General features: G+C 48.9%; 2 protein-coding genes across 4 annotated transcripts; both read left to right on the forward strand.

Moving 5' to 3' along the window:
* The first annotated feature begins 569 nt into the window (after window positions 1–569).
* grm6a (glutamate receptor, metabotropic 6a) lies at window positions 570–14665 on the forward strand. 3 transcript variants are annotated; one of them, XM_032567161.1, is made up of 15 exons: window positions 570–1917; window positions 2533–2749; window positions 2825–2960; window positions 3053–3207; window positions 3532–3672; window positions 3738–3938; window positions 6379–6518; window positions 6587–6709; window positions 6797–7061; window positions 7727–7962; window positions 8024–8185; window positions 8379–8528; window positions 13680–13820; window positions 13900–13998; window positions 14184–14665. In XM_032567161.1, the coding sequence occupies exons 1-14, from the start codon at window positions 1363–1365 to the stop codon at window positions 13981–13983; spliced, it is 2706 nt and encodes a 901-aa protein (XP_032423052.1). In that variant the 5' UTR covers window positions 570–1362; the 3' UTR covers window positions 13984–13998; window positions 14184–14665. The 3 variants fall into 3 exon arrangements, with proteins under 3 accessions (XP_032423052.1, XP_032423061.1, XP_032423068.1); XM_032567170.1 differs by having other exon boundaries at window positions 570–775; window positions 1320–1917; window positions 13900–14665; XM_032567177.1 differs by lacking the exon at window positions 13900–13998.
* Window positions 14666–15509: 844 nt separating this feature from the next.
* tsr2 (TSR2 ribosome maturation factor) lies at window positions 15510–18662 on the forward strand. Its single transcript, XM_032567858.1, has 5 exons — window positions 15510–15656; window positions 17045–17135; window positions 17332–17423; window positions 17512–17673; window positions 17829–18662. The coding sequence occupies exons 1-5, from the start codon at window positions 15525–15527 to the stop codon at window positions 17925–17927; spliced, it is 576 nt and encodes a 191-aa protein (XP_032423749.1). The 5' UTR covers window positions 15510–15524; the 3' UTR covers window positions 17928–18662.
* The last annotated feature ends 3094 nt before the right edge of the window (window positions 18663–21756 follow it).

The following is a 21756-nucleotide window of genomic DNA, read 5'->3' on the forward strand; positions in this document are numbered from 1 at the left end:
ACTAAACATCCTGTTGATGGTTCATGAGCTGAAAATAATTTTATTGAACCTAATAAAACCATAAGCCGTTAAAACATTAATCATTCTCTATCAATAATATATATACATTAATCAATAATAATGAATAATACAGATTTTTACTAATAAATGAATTTCAGCAGCCAAAAATCGGAGGAGTCATGCGGGAGTCCAAAGAGCCGGTTCTGTTAGTGAGCCGAGTCAGGAGATCCGGTTCTCCTGAAGGAGTTCCTGTGAACATCCGGTCATGTCTGAGGTTCTGTTGGACCTGCTGGTTCTGGACTGAGGTTCGAGTTCGGTCAGATTTTTACTATTAAACCTGTCAGAGGGCCAAGCCCCGCCCCTCCGACAATTTCCATAATTAATGAACAATTATTCCCGCGTGACGTCACCAGAGTCCTCAGTAGCAGAAATCCTGAGGCTCCGCAGACCGAGCGGGTCCTCACAGGAAACAGACCAGACAGGTGAAGACAGACAGACAGACAGGTGGAGACAGACAGACAGACAGGTGGAGACAGACAGACAGATAGACAGGTGGAGACAGACACAGACAGACAGACAGGTGGAGACAGACAGACAGACAGACAGGTGGAGACAGACACAGACAGACAGGTGTCCAGTCCTCCGCAGCAGCAGCCGGACTCTTCCTCTCTCCGCAGGCTGTTGCGGCTCCGCGGGGCGCAGCGCTGCTGTTTGCGGCTCTCTCTGCGGGTCTTTGCGTCTCTCTGCGGACCGAACGGAGCGGCTCAGTTCGCAGGTATTTAACTTTATTTTTCTCACCTGTTGGCCCATAAAGTGGATCAAACCGCAGGAACCAGTTAATTAAATCAGAACTTTATTGATCGCTAGGTTAGGCTTAGTTTTTATTTTCTCAGATTTCCAGTTTTCTGATCAAAGATCAAATTTATTACAAATTAATGCCTTCTTCCTTCTCCATTCTTTAAAACCAGTTGATAAAAATTGATGAGTTGCTGCAGCTGATCGGTGCTGATTGGTCAGTGATCAGAAGAACAGAAATCACCTTTTATTATTTTATTTTTATTTTTGGGGGCTAGAGAATATTCAGGTGAGAGCTAAATATTAAAATAATATGCAAATTCATCTGAAAATAACCAGAAGTGGACTACCAAAATAAAAGCTGGGTCTCAACTCATGTCTGATCATGTAAGGAGTCATGTGACTCGATACGGATCATGTGACTCGATACGGATCATGTGACTCGATACGGATCATGTGACTCGATACGGATCATGTGACTCGTATCGGATCGTGTTCCATCTCCTTGGTTGCCGTGTCCCCAGGTGTCTGTCAGGATGAACGGTCCATGCTGAACGTCGCCTCAGCATGACATCATCAGGCCCCGCCCCCTTCTCCCTCTGTCCTGACGTTGTTGCCGCTGGTCGCCTCGGTGCCCTGTGGCCCCGCCTCCTGCTGCCTCTCTGGATCTGGACCGGCGATCCGGTGGGCCAGGCACAGGCCTCGCACCAGCACTTCCACCCCCACTCCATCAAGCTGCCTGGTGACATCACACTGGGGGGGCTGTTCCCCATCCACGCCCGCGGCCCCCACGGCGTGAACTGCGGTGAGCTGAAGAAGGAGAAAGGTATCCACCGCATGGAGGCCATGTTGTACGCCCTGGACCAGATCAACGGCGATCCCGAGCTGCTGCCCAACATCACGCTGGGCGCCCGCATCCTGGACACCTGCTCCAGGGACACCTACGCCCTGGAGCAGTCCCTCACCTTCGTCCAGGCACTGATCCAGAAGGACACGTCTGACATCCGCTGCTCCAACGGCGAGCCGCCCCTCATCCGCAAACCGGAGAGGGTGGTGGGCGTGATCGGAGCGTCGGCCAGCTCCGTGTCCATCATGGTGGCCAACATCCTGCGGCTGTTCGAGGTGAGAGACAGACGGGTCAGAGAGAGACAGGTGAGGAACAGGTAGAGGAAACTAGACGAGAGGTGAGACAGAGGAACCATCAGAGGACAGTTAGTTTCAGTTCGAGGTCAGCATCATGAAGACATTCTACCAAAGATGTCGAATCTGGTGAAGTGGACAGAATGACTTCCTCCATGAAATGAATACTAAAGATGCAATGGAGGATAGTGGCACCCCATACAACCTACTGGAACCCAGTGGAGTACCATAACACCCAGTTAAAACCAGTAGAACCCAATGGACTACAGTAGAAACTTGTAGAATCCAGTAGAGCATCATAAAACCTAGTAGAACCTACTAAATAAGGGAATGTTTTTTCTTGATATGAAGCTCTGCAGCTCATGCTTCCTCCTCTTCCTCAGATGATGATGATGAGGTTGCTGTCATAACGAGGTCCGCTCGTTAAGAAGGTCTCTGTTAATCACTCTGGGTGTTAATGTAATTGAAGAGCTGGCCCACTTTGAGCTCGGCTGTTACACAACATTAATCTGTCTGAGTGGTTCTGGTCTCTGCTGCTCCACCACTCGTCCCACTGTCGCCTCTGAACTGGGTTCCGGTTCTGGTTCTGAATTCCAGATTCCTCAGGTGAGCTACGCGTCCACGGCTCCAGAGCTCAGCGACAACAACCGCTACGACTTCTTCTCCCGGGTCGTTCCGCCGGACTCATACCAGGCCCAGGCCATGCTGGACATCGTCAAGGCTCTGGGCTGGAACTACGTCTCCACGCTGGCGTCCGAGGGCAACTACGGCGAGAGCGGCGTGGAGGCCTTCATGCAGATCTCCAGAGAGGCCGGTAGGGATGCTCCTATCTCCCCCATCTCTGACCCGTCTGTCACCTGCCCCTGACCTGCCTATGTCTCTCCACCAGGTGGTGTGTGCATTGCCCAGTCGGTGAAGATCCCCCGAGAGCCAGCTGAGGGTGAGTTCGATAAGATCATCAAACGTTTGATGGAGACAAGTAACGCCAGAGGAGTCATCATCTTCGCCAACGAGGACGACATCAAGTAATCCACCAGATACATCATGTGACTCTTCCCTTTACACCTGGTTGGTGTGGTCACGAGACTTGAGGCTGATTCTTCTTTCTCTCTGGTAGGCGTGTTCTTGAAGCGGCGAGGCAGGCTAACCTGACGGGTCACTTCCTGTTTGTTGGGTCAGACAGCTGGGGGGCCAAGAGCTCACCAATCGCCGAGCTGGAAGACGTTGCAGAAGGCGCTGTCACCATCTTGCCCAAGCGGGCCTCGATTGACGGTAGAACCGGATGCACCTGGTCAAGGATCACCTGGTTCTGGAGGATTCTAGAGCAGTGTTTCTCAATTCTAGTCCTCAAGGTCCACTGTCCTGTATGTTATAGGTGTTTCCCTTCTGCCACACACCTGATTTGACTAAGTGGGTGACTAACAGCCTTCTGCAGCACTTGATGGCTGCAGAGGAGGTCATGCAATCATTTGAATTACATGTTCTGGAGCAGAGACACAACTACAACATGCAGGCAGTTTGAACTGAGGACTGGAATTGAGAATCACTGATCTAGAGGGCTGTAGAGGGTTCTCATGTGTTGTGTATGTTCTACAGGTTTTGATCAGTACTTCATGTCTCGGTCCCTGGAGAACAACCGCAGGAACATCTGGTTTGCCGAGTTCTGGGAGGACGACTTCAGGTGCAAATTGACCCGTCCCGGAATCAAACTGGACTCAGACAAGAAGAAGTGCACAGGTACTCACTGAGAGAGATTTGTGAAGGTCTCAGGTGTTCCCTCATTACGGTGCATCTGTCTGCAGGAGGCGAGCGAATTGGTCAGGACTCGTCCTACGAGCAGGAGGGAAAGGTTCAGTTTGTGATTGATGCTGTTTATGCCGTCGCCTACGCTCTGCACAACATGCACCAAGACCTCTGTCCCAACAGCCACGGGGTCTGCAGCAGCATGGACCCGGTGGAGGGGCGCCTGCTGCTGGACTACATCAGAGCCGTCAACTTCAACGGTAAGTTCATCCTCTGGGCAGAGAGACAGAGCTGATAGTAAGTGGACCGCACCAAGTCCCCGGCTCTCCTTAATGAATTCAGCGTCTCTGGATGGTTTGCGTCTCATAAGCGGATGGCACCGTAGGTCTCTACTGACTAGCCTGCTTGTTTTGGTTGTATTTACCCAGAATTCCCTGTGTTCTGGGAACGCAGGGAATTCCCAGAACGCAGGGACCTGGTTTTGGGAACCTCCAAAACCAGGTCCCCCTCCTGGTTTTGGAGTGGTCTTCGATGCGTTCGGTGTTCACATATGAATTCAAAACGCACCAGGGTTCACTTCAACCAAATCTGGGTTTGTAGGAGGACCAGAGTTTGTTTTTTCAGTCTGCGTCAGAATTTGATTATGCATTCAAACCTCCCCTGATGAACCGGACAGATGGACTGGAGTTGTTAGAAAAACTCTTTCTATTTATTTTTCGTAATTGTCCTGCAATATCGGAAAAATCTGCACTAAATGCCCCAGTGCTGCACTAAATGCCCCAGTGCTGCACTAAATGCCCCAGTGCTGCACTAAATGCCCGGTTCTCTACAGGCAGCCTGAGTCGGTCTCACTGCTGTGGGTCAGAACCAGATATCCTGATCTAAAGAATCGGTACCGACTGTCGCAGTGATGCAGCTCAAAGCCTTGGTACCACCCGGTACCACCCGGTACCACCTGGTACCACCCGGTACCACCCGGTACCACCTGCTCTCTGCTCTCTGCTTCTCCTTATCGTTTCTGCCAGGCGGGTTAAAGCCGCTGGAGGTTCTGGGCTGTAAACAGAAGTTACTGCAGAACCTCAAGTGTTAAAGGAAGATTCGGCCCAATTAGAGTTCATGAAATAAACATCAGAGAAAATACTGCAGCAAAAAGCCAAACATGCCACAATGAAATGAATCAAAATGTCCCCAAAGCATCGGAGGACTGGCATAGGGGCCACCAGAGGATTCCAAGCAGATTCCAGGTGGATTCCAGGGAGATTCCAAGGAGATTCCAGGTAGATTCCAGCGCAGAGATGCGCAGCGGCTTTAGCTCTTCATGCAGGGCCGGCCCAAGGTAATATGGGGCCATAGACCAAATCATGATTTAGCCCCCCGGTCCCTAAAGAACCTCAGCATCACCAACATGTTTAAATGTAAATTTAGTGAATCTGTGAGAGGAGCCCAGGTTAACTGGCTGATTTAAAATCAATCACTGATTATTGGTTATTTGCTCTGATGTATTTGTGAACAAACCAGCTCAAACACAAAGATTACGCCATATTGTAGCCATGGTAACACAACACTCAAACTATCCAGATGATTCTTTAAACTTTTACAAAATAAACTTCATAATTAAATCCTAAATTGTTTCTCAGCTGAATGTATTAAATAAAATTTAATAACTTTGTCATTCTCAATAAATGATGCTACAGGTTTAGATCTATGGCCTGTGGAACAATTCAACTATTCATAGGGGCCCCTGAATGTCTAGATGGGCCCCTGAATGTCTGGAGGGGCCCCTGAATGTCTAGAGGGGCCCCTAAATGTCTGGAGGGGCCCCTGAATGTCTGGATGGGCTCCTGAATGTCTAGATGGGCCCCTGAATGTCTAGAGGGGCCCCTAAATGTCTGGAGGGGGCCCTGAATGTCTGGATGGGCCCCTGAATGTCTAGAGGGGCCCCTAAATGTCTGGATGGGCCCCTGAATGTCTGGAGGGGCCCCAAATGGCCCCTACCAGCAGCTACTGAGTTTTTTTTGCCTTGATATCTCAACCTTGTAATTGTAGATCTAGAGGTTCTAACATAGAAAACTGATGTAGAGTGAACCCTCTGAGCTTTTTGATTTTTAAATCAGCCAAGTTATTGTAGACGTTAACAGAAGTAGTAGGACTTATTTAGTAAAATATCAGCACATGTTTTTATTTCATAGCTTCATAACCTTTGACCTTCTCTCCTCTGGTCTGTTTAACAGCTTCAGTCTCAGATCAGCTCAGCAGAAACAGAAACATTATGTTGGAAACATGGACTAGATTTGTTTTGCATTGGCCCCTCATGATGATCCAGTATGATCCGATTAAATATTAGATTATTGATTACTATGGGTTGTTGCTGTGTTGGTGTTTTAAGATCTTGTTCAATGGGCCCCTTTTTAACTCTGAGCCCTCCAAAGGTCTCTGCACGGCCCTGATGAAGCCTTATCTATTTCACTATAAAGAGTCGTGGCTTTGCAATCGGTTCAACTCCAAATTCCTTCCCGCTGATGTGCCTTTGAGCAAGGTGCCTACCGATGTGTTGGTGTGTGGGGGTGTGCATGTTAGTGTGGCTGAGTGAATGAGATGTTTGTTTTAAATGTTTTACATGATTCATAGGACTAGAGAGATTCTATATTTCCGGTCCAGATCCCAGTACTCACAGTAAAACTGGGTTTCTCTGTCTTCCAGGAAGTGCTGGGACCAGCGTTCTGTTCAACGAGAACGGAGACGCTCCAGGACGCTACGATATCTTCCAGTTTCAGATGACCAACCACAGTCATCCTGGCTACCACGTCATCGGCCAGTGGACCAACAACCTGAGGCTCAATGTGAGTCGGTGCGATGAAGGTCGGACCGCAGGACGTTCCTGTCTCTGACCCGGTGTGTGTTTCTGCAGCTGGAGGAGATGCAGTGGTCAGGAGGAGACAAATCCGTTCCAGAGTCCATCTGTAGCTTCCCCTGCAAACCCGGAGAGCGAAAGAAGATGGTGAAGGGAGTCCCCTGCTGCTGGCACTGCGAGGTACCTGGAGCCTGCCATCCTGCTGCCACTACTGGAACATACAGGAAGTGAGGTAAAAGGAATGAAACGTGTCCCACCTGCTTGCAGCTCTGTGACGGGTACCAGTACCAGTTGGACGAGTTCACCTGTGAAATGTGTCCAACGGACATGCGGCCCGTCCCCAACCGGACGGCCTGCTGTCCCACGCCCATCATCAAGCTGGAGTGGAACTCTCCCTGGGCCCTAGTGCCCGCCTCTCTCGCCATGCTGGGTATCCTAGCAACCAGCGCCGTGGTGGTCACCTTCATTCGCTTTAATGACACCCCTATCGTCAGGGCGTCGGGAAGAGAGCTGAGCTACGTCCTCCTGACCGGTGAGTTTGCTGATCGGTCACTCCAGAATTTCACGACTACTTTTTTTTTTAAAGTGTTTTTTTTTGTTGTTTTTTTAATCGCCCCGCAAGGGGTCTTTTTGTGGGCTCTAGTGTCCCTTTTTCAAAGTAGGCTGACAGGAAAGGGAGAAGGAGAGGGGGGAAGACATGCGGTAAACGTCGTCGGGTCCGGGAGTCGAACCCGCGACAGCCGCGTCGAGGCCACGTTGCCTCTGAATGTGGGTCGCGCTAACCCCTCCGCCACCACGGCACGCCCTTCACGATTACTTTTGTGATTTTTGCAGTCAAATTGACTGATTTTCTGGTGGTACTTTAGGAATACTTGCTGGACATTTTGAGATATTTTCAGTCATGTATGACATTAGGAATGATCACGGGCTATAGCTGGACATCAAATCAGGCTGTGGCAGTAGAGGAGAACAAGTAAGAAATAGTGCCACCTGCAGATGGGAGTTAGAATCACCAATACCCGATATTTTATTGGCATGTTGAAATTGTGCAGTCGCAGAATTGTGAAAAACTGGAGACTGACTAAACCACATCCTGCTGTGTGACATCATCAGTATGGATGACATCATTAGTCTTATGGATGACATCATTGAGGGTGATGTCATCAGCAGTGGATGACCTCACCTCTCTCCATCCAGGTATCTTTCTGATTTACCTGATCACCTTCCTGATGATCGCGGAGCCAGGTGTGGGGGTGTGTGCGTTCCGGCGCCTCCTGCTGGGCCTCGGCATGGCCATCACCTACTCCGCCATGCTAACCAAAACCAACCGCATTTACAGAATCTTCGAACAGGGCAAGAAGTCGGTGACTCCTCCTAAATTCATAAGCCCCACCTCCCAGCTCGCCATCACCTTCATCCTCATTTCTGTCCAGGTAAGTGGACTCAGGTCATGTGACCTGCAGGTACCTTGTGTGACGCCTGGGTGTCCGTCAGGTTCTGGGCGTGTTCATGTGGTTCGCTGTGGTTCCTCCTCACACCATCATCGACTACGAGGAGCTCCGCCCACCAAACCCAGACCTGGCCCGAGGCATCCTCAAGTGTGACATGTCGGACCTGTCCATCATCTGCTGCCTGAGCTACAGCATCGTTCTTATGGTAAAAAAATACTTTCCCTCAGCATGATGGTTCCACCAGCGTGCTTTACAGTGCTAAGAAATGGGGTTTTCCTTCAAAGCCAGAACAAACACCAGAACTGGACTTTAATTCTCAGTTGCATCTGTGACGTCTGTTGGGAGGGAACCTGAATATTTCTGTTTGTAATAAACTGCATTGCGTCCTCCGTTGCTAGGTAACATGTACAGTTTACGCCGTGAAGAGCCGAGGCGTTCCGGAGACGTTCAACGAAGCGAAGCCCATCGGCTTCACCATGTACACCACCTGCATCGTCTGGCTGGCCTTCGTCCCCATCTTCTTTGGTACCGCTCAGTCCACTGAGAAGGTAAGAACCGGATCAGACTTCAAGTGAGTTGGTTAGATCTGGCCAGAACCAGAGGTAACCCAGAGGAACCAGGAAGAACCACAGAGAGTTCAATCAGAGGAACCAACTCTGTTCCTTTAAACAAACCGACTTCAGGTCTGTATTGTTCTGGTTCAGTTCTGGTTCCTGCAGGTTCTCCAGAATCTTCTGGTTAGTGTTTACCAGAACAACAATCAGAACCAGAGCAGAGGTGAGCGGACCAGAGGAATCCGACAGAAACCAGGTGGAGGCTGGAGTGTTTGGGTCAGCGGCACTGGGGGGAGGGACGGGTCCGTTATGCGACTGATAAACCGCACAGACACTTTCAGGTCAGATTATACAGATTAGAACCGACACGTAACGAGGCCCAAACGTCCCAACAAAAGAGACAAAAAGACCAAAATATCAGGGCGGAGGAAAGAGGCTTTCAGAACTGCTGATCCGACAAAATAAAAGCTCCTCTGCAGGATTAAAGATGGAGGCTGCAGCAGAATATAGAGACTCTCCAGGATGTTTCGGCAGCTGCTTGGAAAGTTTCAAAGAGAATAATTCATGAAAACATGAATGAGAGGAGCTGCAAACAACAACAGGTCACACGCCGGTTCTTCTTCTGTGGTTCTCTGATAACAGCCGGACCTCCTCCTCTCTCGGCTCTGGGTGCTTCATGAAGGAGGATTTAAGAGAAGCTTTTTATCTGAGAACAACAGAACCAACAGGAGCTGGGAGAGGATTACTGCTGCAGGAGCTTTTAGCTTCACACACACATTCCTGACTCACTTTACTGCTGTGGATTTGAATTGACTCCCTTTAGGTTCTGTAGCCTAACTTTGACCTTTTCCCTAACCCTAACCTCCTCAAGTTTATACCTAACCCACAAATCACCTGCTTTTTCCCCAAATGTATTTATACTTTAACATGAGGTACAAGGTAAAGGCGTTATTGTAGCTATATAGTTAACTGTGTACCCCACAAATGATCTTTTTATATTGTGTGGCAAAATGTCCTCATAATGCTGGGGTTAGTCAAGAACCAGTCCCCACAACTATAGCTAAGCAACTACACCCACTCACACACACACACACACACACACGCACACACACACACACATGCTCACAATAAATATAAACATTAATGAACCAGTGGAGGAACTCGAGTTAATTGCAGGGTTTGTAATTAATTCATTGTATTTTGTCAACAAAGTAACATTTTCAATTCAAAACTCTTTTTGTTGCTAAATTATTGAATAAACTGACATTTGATCTCAACAATAGAGATATTTATAGTTTTTAATCTGTTCTTAAACCAGCAGATTGGAGCAAAGTGTTTCAGGAAGCCCTGATCATTCATGGAGCTTCTGTAGAAATGTGGACTGTGGATGTTGACATTAGCATTAGCATCTCAATGCTACATGTTTAGCATTGAGATTCTATTTTAGGCCTGATTAGCTTTGCTGTTAAGCTAACTCCTTTTAGCACAACGTCCATCCATCCATCCATCCATCTTCTTCCGCTTATCCGAGGTCGGGTCGCGGGGGTAGCAGCTTCAGAAGGGAGGCCCAGACTTCCCTCTCCCCAGCCACTTCTTCTAGCTCCTCCGGGGGAATCCCGAGGCGTTCCCAGGCCAGCCGAGAGACATAGTCCCTCCAGCGTGTCCTGGGTCTTCCCCGGGGCCTCCTCCCGGTGGGACGTGCCCGGAACACCTCACCAGGGAGGCGTCTAGGAGGCATCCTGACCAGATGCCCGAGCCACCTCAACTGGCTCCTCTCGATGTGAAGGAGCAGCGGCTCTACTCTGAGTCCCTCCCGGATGACTGAGCTTCTCACCCTATCTCTAAGGGAGAGCCCAGCCACCCTACGGAGAAAACCCATTTCGGCCGCTTGTATCCGCGATCTCGTTCTTTCGGTCATGACCCAAAGCTCATGACCATAGATGAGGGTGGGAACGTAGATCGACCGGTAAATCGAGAGCTTCGCTTTTTGGCTCAGCTCTCTCTTCACCACGACGGACCGGTACAGCGCCCGCTTGACAGCAGACGCTGCGCCAATCCGCCTGTCGATCTCCCGCTCCCTTCTTCCCCCATTCGTGAACAAGATCCCGAGATACTTAAACTCCTCCACTTGGGGCAGGACACCCCCCCTGACCCGGAGAAGGCACTCTACCCTTTTCCGGCTCAAGACCATGGCCTCGGATTTGGAGGCACTGATCCTCATCCCGGCCGCGTCACACTCGGCTGCGAACCGCTCCAGCGAGAGCTGCAGATCACGATCTGATGAAGCCAAAAGGACCACATCGTCTGCAAAAAGCAGAGATGAGATCCTAAGGCCACCAAATCGGATCCCCTCAACACCTTGGCTGCGCCTAGAAATTCTGTCCATGAAAGTGATGAACAGAATCGGTGACAAAGGGCAGCCCTGGCGGAGTCCAACTCTCACCGGAAACGAGCCCGACTTACTGCCGGCAATGCGGACCAGACTCTGACACCGGTCATACAGGGACCTGACAGCCCGTATCAAAGGGCCCGGTACCCCATACTCCCGGAGAACCCCCCACAGGGCTCCCCGAGGGACACGGTCGAACGCCTTCTCCAGGTCCACAAAACACATGTAGACTGGTTGGGCGAACTCCCATGCACCCTCCAGGACCCTGCCGAGGGTGTAGAGCTGGTCCAGCGTTCCACGACCAGGACGAAAACCACACTGCTCTTCCTGAATCCGAGGTTCGACTATCCGACGGACCCTCCTCTCCAGGACCCCTGAATAGACCTTGCCAGGGAGGCTTAAGAGTGTGACCCCTCTATAATTGGAGCACACCCTCCGGTCCCCCTTTTTGAACAGGGGGACCACCACCCCAGTCTGCCAATCCAGGGGAACTGCCCCCGATGTCCATGCGACATTGCAGAGTCGCGTCAACCAACACAACCCTACAACATCCAGAGCCTTAAGGAACTCCGGGCGGATCTCATCCACCCCCGGGGCCCTGCCACCGAGGAGCTTTTTAACCACCTCGGCGACCTCGTCCCCAGAGATTGGAGAGCCCAACCCAGAGTCCCCAGGCTCCGCTTCCTCAGTGGAAGGCATGTTGGTGGGATTGAGGAGGTCTTCGAAGTACTCTGCCCACCGGCCCACAACGTCCCGAGTAGAGGTCAGCAGCACACCATCCCCACTATAAACAGTGTTGGTGCTGCACCGCTTCCCCCCCCTGAGACGCCGGATGGTGGACCAGAATCGCCTCGAAGCCGTACGGAAGTCTTTCTCCATGGCCTCTCCAAACTCCTCCCACGCCCGGGTTTTTGCCTCAGCAACCGCCCGAGCCGCATGCCGCTTCGCCCGCCGGTACCCATCAGCTGCTTCCGGAGTCCCACAGGCCAAAAAGGCCCGATAGGACTCCTTCTTCAGCCTGACGGCATCCCTCACCGAAGGTGTCCACCAGCGGGTTCGAGGGTTGCCGCCGCGACAGGCACCGACAACCTTGCGGCCACAGCTCCGATCGGCCGCCTCGACAATGGAGGCACGGAACACGGTCCACTCAGACTCCATGTCCCCCACCTCCCCCGGGACGTGTTCGAAGTTTTGCCGGAGATGGGAGTTAAAGCTCCGTCTCACAGGGGATTCCGCCAGACGTTCCCAGCAGACCCTCACAACACGTTTGGGCCTGCCAGGTCTGACCGGCTTTCGCCCCCACCACCGGAGCCAACTCACCACCAGGTAGTGGTCAGTGGACAGCTCCGCACCTCTCTTCACCCGAGTGTCCAAGACATACGGCCGCAGATCCGATGAAACGATGACAAAGTCGATCATCGAACTGCGGCCTAGGGTGTCCTGGTGCCAAGTGCACATATGGACACCCTTATGCTTGAACATGGTGTTCGTTATGGACAATCCATGGCGAGCACAGAAGTCCAGCAACAGAACACCGCTCGAGTTCAGGTCGGGCGGGCCGTTCCTCCCAACCACGCCCCTCCAGGTCTCACTGTCATTGCCCACGTGAGCGTTGAAGTCCCCCAGCAGAACAAGGGAGTCCCCAGGAGGAGCACTCTCCAGTACCCCCTCTAAGGACTCCAAAAAGGGTGGGTAATCTGAACTGTCGTTCGGCCCGTAAGCACAAACGACAGTCAGAACCCGTCCCCCCACCCGTAGGCGGAGGGATGCTACCCTCTCGTTCACCGGGGTAAACCCCAACGTACAGGCGCCGAGATGGGGAGCAACAAGTATGCCCACTCCTGCCCGACGCCTCTCACCCTGGGCAACTCCAGAGTGGAAGTATGTCCAGCCCCTCTCAAGGAGACTGGTTCCAGAACCAGAGCCGTGCGTCGAGGTGAGACCGACTATTTCTAGCCGGAACCTCTCGACCTCACGCACTAGCTCCGGCTCCTTCCCCACCAGAGAGGTGACATTCCACGTCCCAAGAGCCAGTTTCTGCAACCGAGGATCGGACCGCCAGGGTCCCCTCCCTCTGCTGCCACCCATCCCACACTGCACCCGACCCCTTTGGCCCCTCCCACGGGTGGTGGGCCCATGGGAGGGGGGGCCCATGTTTCCTCTTCGGGCTGAGCCCGGCCGGGCTCCATGGGTAAAAGCCCGGCCACCAGACGCTCGCCATCGTGCCCCCCCTCCAGGCCTGGCTCCAGAGTGGGGCCCCGGTGACCCGCGTCCGGGCGAGGGAACACCAAGTCCAAAGTTTTCCTTCATCATTGGGGTCTTTGGGCTGCTCTTTGTCTGGTCCCTCACCTAGGACCTGTCTGCCTTGGGTGACCCTACCAGGGGCATGAAGCCCCAGACAGCATAGCTCCTAGGATCATTGGGACACTCAAACCCCTCCACCACGATAAGGTGGCAGCCCATGGAGGAGTTTAGCACAACGTGAACTGAAAAAATATTTTTTTCCCGGTGCCCAGTCAGATCATTTAGAAGCAGAAATTAACAGCCAGTTGACAGAGAGCAGCAGCAATGAAGCAATGTACAGATTTTTGGTACTTGTTTCGTTCCAGAAACAAGTGAATACAAAGGTTCCGCTGAGAACTTTTGTATAAGAAACTGAGCAGGTTCCTCTCTGTTCTCCAGGATACTCTTTGTTTCTGAAGGAGTTCTGCAGACACGAAGGTGGTTCTGTTCAGTTCGGGTCTCTGTCTCCTCAGATGTTCATCCAGACTGCCACCCTGACCGTCTCCATGTCCCTCAGTGCTTCTGTCTCTCTGGGGATGCTGTACATGCCCAAAGTTTACGTCATCGTCTTCCACCCGGAGCAGAACGTCCAGAAGAGGAAGAGGAGCTTCAAGGTGAGAACCCAGGTGTTCTACTCAGGTGGTTGTTGTTGTGATTCCCAGTTGCTCTAACCGCCACGTTGCTGCGCTGCAGGCGGTTGTCCAGGCGGCCACACTGTCCCAGAAGACGGACAAACCGAACGGAGACACCAAGATCGAACCCGACAGAACTCAGTAGCTCCACCTGCTGGAGGCAAGGAACGTTTCAGCGTTTCTAGTGCCGAAGAACAAAACCTTGATTTGATGCTTGAACTCATCCTGACCCCGACGGAAACATCTGACCCCTGACCAGAGCCACGCAATGATGATGATGATGATGATGATGACCAAGATGAGATGATGAGGATGATGATGAATCCTGTTTTCTCTCCTTCTCAGGTACCAGCCAACCAGAGGAGAGCCTGATGACGTCATCACCATCATTATCATGAAGACGCTGAGCTTTTATTGTGAAAACCAGACTTTAGGTCAGACAGGAAGTGAAGACGTTGTGTTCAGGGGATGGTGTGAAGCTCAGTGATGTTACCATGGCAACATTGGACATTGGGACATCATTCTGCCTGGTGGGGGTCTGTGACATCACTGACAACACCTGAGCACTTCCTGTCAGAGTCTGACTTTTCACAATAAACGTTTTACACTAAATGTTTTCTAAGAAATGGGTGAACTGCAGGGGGGGTTACCTGAGGAGCTCACCTGTTGCTTCTGCCTGTTTCCATGGAACATGTGATGGTCAGTTCTGGGTTCTGGTTCTGAGGTTCAGGTTCTGAGCATCTCAGTGAAACAGAACCTCAGTCCACAGATCCAGAACTTCTAACATTCCTGTGAATCTCTCTGTGAATAAATGATGTAATCTCAAATGTTCTGGTTTCAGTGTTTGGGTCTCAGTGAGGTGGTACTGGTTCTGTTCAGGTGGTCAGAACTGATTCCGGAAGAAACCTGAAGCGGTTTCTTCAGGGCTCTGGTTGTGTTGGTTCCCGCAGATATCTGAGGGATGGAACCTGAAGTTTACCTGGTGTATCTGATGCCCCTGCTGGCCGACAGGTGGAACTACAGGCTGATGAAACCAGAGAAATCAAAACCTCTGATCAATAATCAACAAAAACATAGGCGAAATGACATCATAATCATTCAGAATTTTAAAAATAAATAAATAAAGTGAAGAAAAAATGAGAATGTCGACCTGAAGCAGCTCCTGTAGGTCCACTGTGGATTGGTGGGTAGCGGACCAGAACCAGGTTCACAGATGAAGCGGTGACTTCCAGTTCATGCTTGAGTTTTATGGTTTTTCATTTATAAAGCTATACAGTCAAAAGTTACCAGCAATAATTTATGTTGTTTAGAATGTCATAAGAGAAACCAATGGGAGTTTGTTGTTTTAGTCATATTTTCACCATGTTATTCATTCGTTTATAAATGTCACACTGCCCATCTAAACATTTAGGAAGCAAGTTAAATATTTAGCTCCATAAATATTATTTAGCCAGATAAATACTTAGCTTCAGTTATATTTATCTGAGCTCAATGTTCATGAAACTCTGAGCTACTTAATATTTAGTTTATTAAATAAATATTTAACTTTGACCTTTTAAGTCTCAGATTATAAAAAAAAAGTTCTTCTGATGAATGTTGAACATTATTTTCTCTGTATTCGCTGCTAACTGGGTTCATTGAAAGGATGCAGGCTGTTTTCGGTCCTCCTCACCGGCTGGTGGCGGTATGCACCACCTTGTTCACCAGCCGAAACCAAAATCAAGAAGAAGAAGGTCCAAGATGGCGGCCTCCACGGCGTCGCGTGAACTCTTCACGGAGGGAGTTCGGGCGGTTCTTCAGACGTGGCCGGTTCTACAGGTGAGCTCCGAACCGGGTCTGAGGGGACGGGGGATATTCAGGTGGTTCCACTGGACCACGTGATCAGTGGGCTGAAACTATCTAGCTAATGCTAGCAGCTCCTGTTTGGGGTGGTTCCGTCTCATCCCGAACAGGTCTAGACTTAGACTGACTTTATCATCATTTTGCATGCACAGGGTGAATACAGAACGAAATTTTGTTGCATACGGCTCAGAACAATGTTTTGAGGTTCCAATGTTATGAGGTTACTGCAGAATAAAATAAAATACAGTATAAAATATAAATATGAATATAAAATATAAAGTGCAGGAATGACAGTAAAATAGAAGTTATTTAGCTCTGTACATGTGCAAGGTATGAAGTGGAGACCAGTTTTTGAGTGCAGTCCAGTTAAGAGTTCAGCAGTCTGATGGCAAGTGGGAAAAAGCTGTTTCGGAACCTGGTGGACCTGCACCGGATGCTGCAGAACCTCTTTCCAGAGGGCAGCAGGGAGAACAGTCCATGGTGGGGGTGTGAGGGGTCACTGACGATGTTTCGGCCTCGGGACACGCAGCGCTGGGATGAAATGTCCTGAATGGAGGGAAGGGGGGCCCCGATGATCCTCTCTGCTGTCCGCACCACTCTCCTCACGTTCTTCCAGTCGGAGGCGCTGCAGCCTCCACACCACACAGAGAGGCAGCTGGTCAGAATGCTCTCTATGGTGCTTCTGTAGAACGTCTTGAGGATGGGCGGGGGACAGGTGTGCTCTTCTCATCCTCCGCAGGAAATACAAGCGTTTCTGTGCCCTCTTGACCAGAGACGTGGTGTTCACAGTCCAGGTGAGGTCGTTTGTGATGTGCACCCCCAGGAATTTGGTGCTGCTGACCACCTCCACAGCCGAGCTGTTGATGAGCAGTGGAGCGTGGCTGGGCCGGTTCTTCCTGAAGTCGACGATCATCTCCTTCGTCTTGTCAACGTTCAGGATCAGGCTGTTGTCTCTGCACCAGTCCACCAGCTGCTCCACCTCCTCTCTGTAGTCCAGGTCGTTGTTGTCTCTGATTCAGCTCTACTGGACCTTAGATGGATTGGGGCTCAGAAACACCTGCTCAAGATCCAGTTAGGATCCAGGTTTTGGTTCTGGTTTTGGTACTGCTTAGCGCTGACCCAGTGGGTTCATTAGCTGTCAGTAACACGTTCGGGCTGAGATTGGACCTTCTGAAAAATACATTAGACTCAAACGTCCCTGACCCATCAGAACCAAACCTCCTCCCCCATCAGAACCACCCTGACCCATCAGAACCGCGTCCAGCGGATGATTTATTTTATAAGAAAGATTAAAAAGTTAATATTTTCAGTCTGGAAGCGGTCCGGTTCTGACCCGGTTCCGGATGTGTCCTCTTGTCCCTCAGATCGCCGTGGACAACGGCTTTGGAGGCGTTTACGGCCAGCAGAAAGCTGATTGGATGGTGGATGTCGTTCAGCAGTATTTCCATGACAACGGTACGTCTCCATGGTAACGGCTGACAATAACTTCCCGTTTGAATCAGAATTGTTCAGTTGGAACGTTTTAATGTTCTGACAGAACCTCACTTCCTGTCTGACGTCACAGTTCAGTAGCCTGACTTGTGTGTGTGTGTGTGTGTGTGTGTGTGTGTGTGTGTGTGTGTGTGTGTGTGTGTGTGTCGGTGGGGGGCAGCTGACCTGCAGCAGTATGAGGTGGAGGATTTCCTGTCTCAGCTGATGGATCAGGAGTTTGATACGGTGGTGGAGGACGGCAGCTTACCTCAGGTACACACACACACACACACACACACACCTTTGGTGGCTCTGTCTCCTGATTGGCTGCTACCTGACCAGGTGTGTCTGGTGTCTGCAGGTGTCGCAGCGTCTGCTGCAGCTGTTCTCCCTCTGGCAGCAGGGGGCGCTGCAGCAGCTCCGCAGCACCGTCCACACGCTGACTCAGAGCAAGACGCCAAGGGCAAAGGTCACGGCTCCGCCCGCGCAGTCGGACGATGAGGAGAGCGACGGCGAAACGCAGGTAGGTGACAGGGGACTGGTTGCTAGGCAACGCAGCCATAAAGTAGTCATGTAACGAGTTTATTAGAACTTCCTGTTAGTCCATTAATAACCTGTGTGTGTGTGTGTGTGTGTGTGTGTGTGTGTGTGTGTGTGTGTGTGTGTGTGTGCGCGCAGGGCATGGAGTGTGAGGAGTCCCGCCCGTCCCTCAGCACCACACGTCCTCCTCCTCAGGATGAAGAGGACGGCTGGACCGTGGTCCGGAGGAAGAAGTGACGAGCAGAACCAGAACTTTACAAACCGGACTTGAACTGGACTTTACTGTGGAGCCGCCATGTTGGGGGCGGAGCCTCCAGGAAGGTGCTGCAAACTCCAAATGATCCGGTTCTGATGGACTAGTTGGATAACTGTCTTTGTTTATTCAGAACATTAAAATGGGTCAAATTAAACAGAACCAATCAATTTAAAAATATGAGTCCATTAAAAATCTTTGCAGTTCTGATCCGTCCTGGTTCTGCTCTCAGGTCCAGCAGAACCAGGTGGAAACTTTTAGGATGACGGATCCAAACTGATCTAGTACCGTTACAGAACCACATGCTAGCATATCAGACTGGACCCGGACTCTCTGGTTCTGACCCGGACTCTCTGGTTCTGTGCTGCTTTAGGTCAAATTCTGACTGGTTCTGGATGATTCAGTTCTTTGAAGCTAAAAATATTAAAATATTTTATTATTAATAATGCCACCTGGCGTGTATGGAGATTATCCTACTGGTAAAGGTAATGTATTACCTTTGGTCATACATTACCTTAATGTAATGTAATATTTTCACTAAAATCATGAAGTCGTTTTTCATGGAGTTGTTTACAATAACTGCTCTTATTCTGAAAGGTAAGGTGTGATGTCATCTCTGCTCATGAATAATTAATTAGCGCTGCTGGCCATTGTGTTGACATTTAACCCCCTGCAGTCTGTATTCAGAGCTGAATTTAAATAAAGATATGAAAACATAATGAAGCGTCTGGATTATTGATTACAGGGAATATGGCAGCTGGAGTGCCGCCGTCTCTCTGGGGTTTGTATCCAGTTCTGTGATAATCCAGTTCAGATTATCACAGAACTGGATCAGAACCAGGAATCCTGGGTGGGACTAGTTCCACTAAAAACACTGCTGGTTTATAAACGGGTCACATAAACCCGTCAACAAACATCTGTAGAGATGAACTGAACAAAATGACATCGCTTGACAGTTGGTCCAGACTCCCGATCAGTGATTGGTCCAACCTCTGAGACTGCTGGTTATTGATTGGTCCAACCTGAAAGCCAATCGGTTCAAAAGTCCAGTCTCTGTGCCGATTATTGAATCGGTCCAGAGACTTTGAGGGATTTAGAACAAATTTTTGGTCCAGAAACTGAATCCTGGTCTCTCTGCCGATATTTGGTCCAACCTCAAAGTCTCTGGACTGACCGATAATTGGCAGAGAGATATTGAACTGATTATTGGTCTGGAAACTGACGATTTATTCAAAACTAATTTTTGGTCCAACCTTTGCACCTTTTAAGGTCTCATTTCACCAATATGCACTTTCTGAATGCTTTTCCATCAGGATGTTTTCAATTTTAAAGTTAAATCAGACACGGAAATAGCTGAAACACTCCCTTAAGTTCCCAGCAGGGGGCGACTCGGCTCCAGAGTTAAACATGGCGGCATCATGACTTCCTGTAGTCCAGAGATCAGCGTCGATACTGGAGTCAGGATGAGACAGGCGGTCCAGCAGAACATGTATGAGGATAGGGAATTATTGATTATTTAGGAATTAATATGTGAGAAGGAGAATCTGAGATTATAATCTGGGTTTGACTGGGAGCTAAATGAAGGGAGAAACATAACTCGTGTTTGATCAGGACTCTGGCTGCAGCATTTTCTGGACATCCGGATGGTAAATAACTGTTATGACCAAAACTACTGAATCATTTAGATTCAACTAGAAAACGTCTGAAAGTCATAAAACAGAGAGAAAGGACAATTTTCCAAAAACAAGATAGTTTTACTGTTTATTTTATTTATGTTTTATAAGAAAATACTGGAAAATTAATTATACTCTTTTCAATAATCAAAGAAAAATTTTGTTTTCCCAGTTATTGGCATTAAAGCAGAAAAGTTTTCTTTAAACTGTTGAGCAGTTTTAAGGAGATTTCTGATTATCTGTAGAGATGAGCCTTTAAGGTTGGATGGTCTCCTTACCATCACCCTAATCTTCAGCTGTGTTACTTTAAACAGGACCAGTTCATGATGAACATTTTCTGAAGAAACTTTACAAGAACAGGCCAAATAATCCGTCACCCAGACAGACAGGAAGTCATGATCATCCGTTAATCAGTGCATCAAGTTCCGTTTAATATCCAAATTAATTTTGTTTCTATGGAAACGCAGCAAAGCTTCGAGTCGTTGACCTGCAGCATTTTTTCCTCCTGACTGAACTGAGCTTTTAAAGCTTTATACAGAAACTGGATCAGTGATCGATTGGTCCAGTCTGGTCAGTTTGACTCTTAAAGGGACAGTATCATGTGTTGTCCAGGAACATAGAACCATTTTGTATTATGATCAATAACAATGTTACCTTCAATTGTTATAAAAATGTTGCATATATTAAATATGACTTTTAAAAAATTGCTTCCTATTTTAACGCCTTGAAATTGAGCCTCTGTCTCTTTAAGAACTCCTGCTTTTTCAGAAGCTCCGCCTCCAGGAAATCATCCAACATGGCTCCTCTATTAGCCCTTTAATGTTGTTACCAGCGTTGCTCTGAGCAGCAGCTCCTATAATGAGCTCAGCTGTTTGCTAATTGCTGCTGACTAGTCTGAAGGAGCTGCGCCTTGAAGGCGGGGCTAGGTCCACCCAGGTGTTTTTCACGGGTGGATTGTTGCCATGGAGACTAGAGGATTTGCCAAACATGAATGAATCAGAGCAAAACTGTAGGGCAAACAAAACATGACGGAGGATCTGATGCTGCTCTAAAACCAACAGCAGTGAAAAACTTTAACCTTTCATTTATTATTATTATTGTGGCTGCCATCAGCAGCAGTTTATACAGTTTGGGTTAATTTCATGATTCTAAGTTGGTGTAGATAAGTTAAGTGATGTAAAATATTTATATTTATTATTAAAGTGTGCAAATGGTTCCGAAGCGGAACCAATGTTTAATGTGTTGTTTCGTTCCGGCACATTTTATAGTGACACGCAGCACTCTGTGTAAGGCAGCATGCTTGTTTTTTGCTGTTAGTTGGTGGAGAGGTTTCGGTGAGGCATTAAGGCTCGTGTAGCTGATTGCAAGAAGACGTTACAGAGTTTTTGTATTAACCCTTTCAGGTTGAAGCGGCCAATGAGGTACGCATTTTTTGTATTTTAATTTTGTGTGTAATATTCTCTAAGTGAATGTGTTTCTGTAAATATGTATTTTGTGTTTGCACAGTTCTCACGGCATAGTTATTAAACGCCAGTAACAACGAAGAACGCCTTGTGTCCGTTTCCTGCTTGGAGGGAGTTGCAGTGAGAACTCGGTCTGCTGGACATGAGGCGACCAGACGAGGAACTGGCCTTTCAGTCGCACTCTAGCATCACACAGATAAGATTGTGCAACACCAGAAACTGAAGCAGCAACGCTTTCAAGTTTTACATTGATGTTCAAACAAGTGATACATTTAAAATAAGTTAAATGTTAGGAAGTGGATCAACTTTGTTTTAAGGAGACACTGCAAGTGTTAAAATGAAGTAATCTGGTGTTCTGTACAATTCTGTTTAAGTTCAAGGTTTTATCTAAGTTTTTGCAAACAATCATTTTACATATTTCTGTCATTTAGATGCTAAAAGTGTTGGATAATGAAGTGCTCAGATTTGAGTTGGTTATTGTTAAGTCATTAGTTCTGTAAAGCTATAGCTATAAGTTACCAAGTAATAAGTAAACATTGCATAATGGAGCAAATGACTGACAATGAAACTAAGAGGGGCGACTTATTTAAAGACAGTAATGGCGCAACTCTACAGCAGTCATCTGAACCAAGAAGAAGGAAAAGGACTAGAAAGCTTACTGAAAGGGCTCAAGAACT

This window comes from Xiphophorus hellerii, chromosome 1 (assembly GCF_003331165.1).
Source record: "Xiphophorus hellerii strain 12219 chromosome 1, Xiphophorus_hellerii-4.1, whole genome shotgun sequence".
Lineage (NCBI taxonomy): Eukaryota > Metazoa > Chordata > Actinopteri > Cyprinodontiformes > Poeciliidae > Xiphophorus > Xiphophorus hellerii.